Source organism: Melitaea cinxia, chromosome 11 (assembly GCF_905220565.1).
Source record: "Melitaea cinxia chromosome 11, ilMelCinx1.1, whole genome shotgun sequence".
In the NCBI taxonomy this organism is placed as follows: Eukaryota; Metazoa; Arthropoda; class Insecta; order Lepidoptera; family Nymphalidae; genus Melitaea; species Melitaea cinxia.
In genome coordinates this window covers 13,885,701-13,889,310 of record NC_059404.1, presented here as the reverse complement: position 1 = coordinate 13,889,310, position 3,610 = coordinate 13,885,701, and the positions used below count along the sequence as shown (strand labels likewise).

The 3,610-nt window shown below is 39.0% G+C and overlaps 1 protein-coding gene across 1 annotated transcript; it reads right to left on the bottom strand.

Annotated features, from left to right (window-relative positions):
* Positions 1–1,207: 1,207 nt before the first annotated feature.
* LOC123657770 lies at positions 1,208–2,831 on the bottom strand. Its single transcript, XM_045593283.1, has one exon. It carries the CDS (start codon positions 2,624–2,626, stop codon positions 1,208–1,210), a length of 1,419 nt encoding a protein of 472 aa, XP_045449239.1. The 5' UTR covers positions 2,627–2,831.
* Positions 2,832–3,610: the final 779 nt, after the last annotated feature.

Genomic DNA, 3,610 nt, shown 5'->3' with positions numbered 1-3,610 from the left:
TTTACGTAGTTTTTTATAGTCAGAAACGAATGTTAATGAACCGCTTGCTTGTTCGACACAATGATAACAGAACTGTTGAAAAAAACTTATCGTTTTTTTTTATCTGTTTCGCTTCTTCATGTAACTAATTAATGTTGAAGTAAAAACGACGTCTTATTGGTGCTACTATATAGTTTTAATTTTTTATTACTATAAATTTCCATAAAAACTATATAACAATTAAATGGCTAACTGTATAGTGGAGATTCGTTCTAGTTTGAACTTTCCAGAAATAAGATGATAGCGATCATTCCTGTATGCGTGAAAAGATTAATTAACACGTGTCATCACTTTAACAATGTTCATAAAACAAATAAATAGAATAATACTATACTTAATTATACGTCACCGGTGATGTATGAATCCCGTTCTATAAAATATTCAATAATGTGCAATAAAACTATATACAGTTATTGCGGCCACAGTTAACATACCATAAAAAATAAATTACTATTTGAATAAGCAATTACAATGCCGAATAAACGTGTTAATTTACGTAGTAATGTACAATATGAATTTAACGTTTAATTCGCAATCTGAGGCCATTAGTTTTTGAGACAAGGAGGTCGGCTTAGTAAACGGTAAAAGTGAACCACGAGGAGGAATGAAAAAAGAGTCATTAACACTATGAACCGGTGCGCACGAGGCACCACCCGGAACGACGCGCGGTGAAAATCTCGGGAAACCGCAATGGCTAGCACGCATCCGCGCAACCGTGTTAGTAGTGTGAAACGTTAATTGCACAAAGTTAGGCCAATACGTTGTTACAAAGTTGCAAAATTGTTTTATTACTATTAGCGTGATAGCTTGTATGTAAATACATCGCTCTCTACAGCACAAAAACGCGACACCGTGCATTGTGTCATCCAATAACGAACGACACTTATCTCGTGTGACTATCGAGTCATAACGGCGAATCACAATTTATAAAAATTTCCAGACAAAGTTTCATTTCAGTTTCATAAGCTATTGTTAAAAAATAAATTAATTATAGAATCTACAGGAAACCGATTCGGAGATCTCAATATCAGAGTCGCTTAGAGACGCTCCGTTTTATGCCTCGCTATGACAATTTGAGTCCAGCTCAAATGGCGAGTGTAAAGCCCCTGGACTGGTAATCATACGCTTTCAAATGTTATAACTATTATAGACACGGTCGTTCAAGACCTCAGACAGATACTAAGGCTAAATCACAAATGTTGCGCAAGTTGTCGCCTGCTACGAGTGCACTTATGCAACCCGAATCTATATTTTCACTTTTTTTATTATTGTTTGCACTCGACACAACCCTGTCATCATCACTCACTGCACTGTTTGATTTTTCCTTTAAATTTTTGTTCGCACATTTATCGTTAACGGCACTTTCACTTTTATCGCCGAAGAAAGAACGTCGTTCGGAGGTCGACGCCGGGGGCGAGGTCGAAAATAATTTAATTTCCAAGTCACGATGTCCATTCATTGAAGTAACAATTTCAGATGATATTTCTAAAGCCAGTGGCGATCTAGGCTCCGGAGAACTTGTTTTTCTGGGGGGTGGGAACAAAGAATAGAGATTAGGCGCCGACATCGTATCACTATTATTAACTTTTCTTTCTGGAACTCGTGCCGATGGATCGCTCCAACTTCTTCTTAGCATTGTATCTGCACCACGCCTGCCTAAAGGTCCGACGACTTTCATCGATTCCTCTAATTTGGTGGGAGCAAAATCACCACTAGAATTTTCATCCAGTAAATGAGCTATTGAATCCGCATCCCAAATCTGTCCAACAGGGTCACAATAACGACATTGACATGAAGTGACGGCGGATTCAGATGGTGAAGCCGCTTCTACTAATCCGAAGCGCGTAGCCTCCAAAGCCTCACCTAGAGCCGACACTCTGTATGTTTCTGGCGCTGGTTCCGGGTAGTCTAGCACTTTCACATCTAAACGATACGGCAATGGTATATCCCGACAGTAGGATTCCTCATAAAGGCCATGCGTTGTTGACCCCATATTTGTAACTGCACAATGATCGACATCACCGAGATCTAATACTGCGGACGTTAGTTCATGTGGCACCATGTTATTAGGCTTTCTGTCCTTTTTACGTCGCTTCCTCGGTTTAATAATCCTCGGCAACATTGTTTCAGAATTCGTAGAGCCGGAACTTTCATCGCTCGCTACGCTAACAGCGTCCGTATTATTGTTACGGCCGTTTCTCGTTGGACGTGTTTGTTGTTGTTGTTGTTGATGATGTTGATTTCTTGGTCTGTCAGTGACATCACATCGTTCTTTTGTAAAATGTTCCGTGTGTCCAACGGGACGATGATTCCGTTGCTCAGGCATTGTTGTATATTTTTTGCGATCATGTCTATTTTGAATAATAAGTGGAGCACCTTGCGTATGCATCGCAAGCTTAGACACAGGGTTTTCACGAGAAGGCGGCGAACGTCCCGCCATAGATATGAGTGGTGCTCCCAGCCATGCGTTAGGATGTGGCACACCATAGGGCGGATAATACGGTGGCGGGAAACCCGGTGCGGTGGCCGCGTAGTGAGGGCGAGGGGCTTCGCGGCGCCCTAAGGCGGCGCGCTCGCCCGGACTCATTTCGTCTACGGGGTCGTTTAACCCATATTCGAGATAGTTATATTCAATGTCACGGCAAAATTCCGTGTTGCGACGCGATGTTGTAATCGTAAACTAACATCGGAGGCGCGTAATTCGTCGCGTGCGTTCGCCGCGGCAGTTGGCTGAGGACTGGAGTAAATGAGCGCGAGCCAGTCGCGGCCGAGAACGTCGAGTGGGAGTGCGCGCCGCACCATGCGACTAACGCCGGTATGGATGCAGCGGAGAACTATACAGCCTTAATCACGCAATTAAATATTTGTTTACTTTTGGTTGCACATTAAATAACATTTTGACGCTTATGAATTTGTCGTTGAACGGGTCAAATTTGTAAAACGTGTTATAGTATGAAAACATAACTATCGAAGTCTAATTTTAAACGGTTTAAAAAAATATATTTTCATCAACTTACCAACACAACAACAGTTTAGACCCATCTACGTAATAAAAATATACGTTCCAGCTTACCTGCAACAATGCATTAAATAACATTATTAAAAATTACTATTATACATATTTTTAAATTGTTTAATGACAGTGAAATTAACATTATTAAAAAATACAAATTTATAACAGCAGCATACTTGCATTGTTATTACGGATAGCAACAAAAAAGTGAAAGGTGCGGTATTGGTTCAAAAAATTATTATTTTATTACTTACATAAATTTAAAATGCGTAAAAACAGAATTTGCGAAGTGCAAAATTGGTAAATTCTATAAAAGCGTGATCAGTTATTACATAAAGAATAATAACAACGCATCTGGCTTTGCACTTGTTATGATAAAGTTTCAGTACTCAGATATTTTATTTAAAATATGAATTCAACAATTTTTAATTACACATTTCATTGCATGAAAGCAGCCCCAGCAATATGTTATAGATTTAATTTTATTTTAAATTTTAAAAGAATATAATTTAACAATAAAAACAATGTGGCATACATAATTAATTATAAATATATATT

Excerpts from the sequence above, each read along its gene's own strand:
- LOC123657770 (XM_045593283.1), bottom strand. The coding sequence starts at position 2,626 with ATGAGTCCGGGCGAGCGCGCCGCCTTAGGGCGCCGCGAAGCCCCTCGC.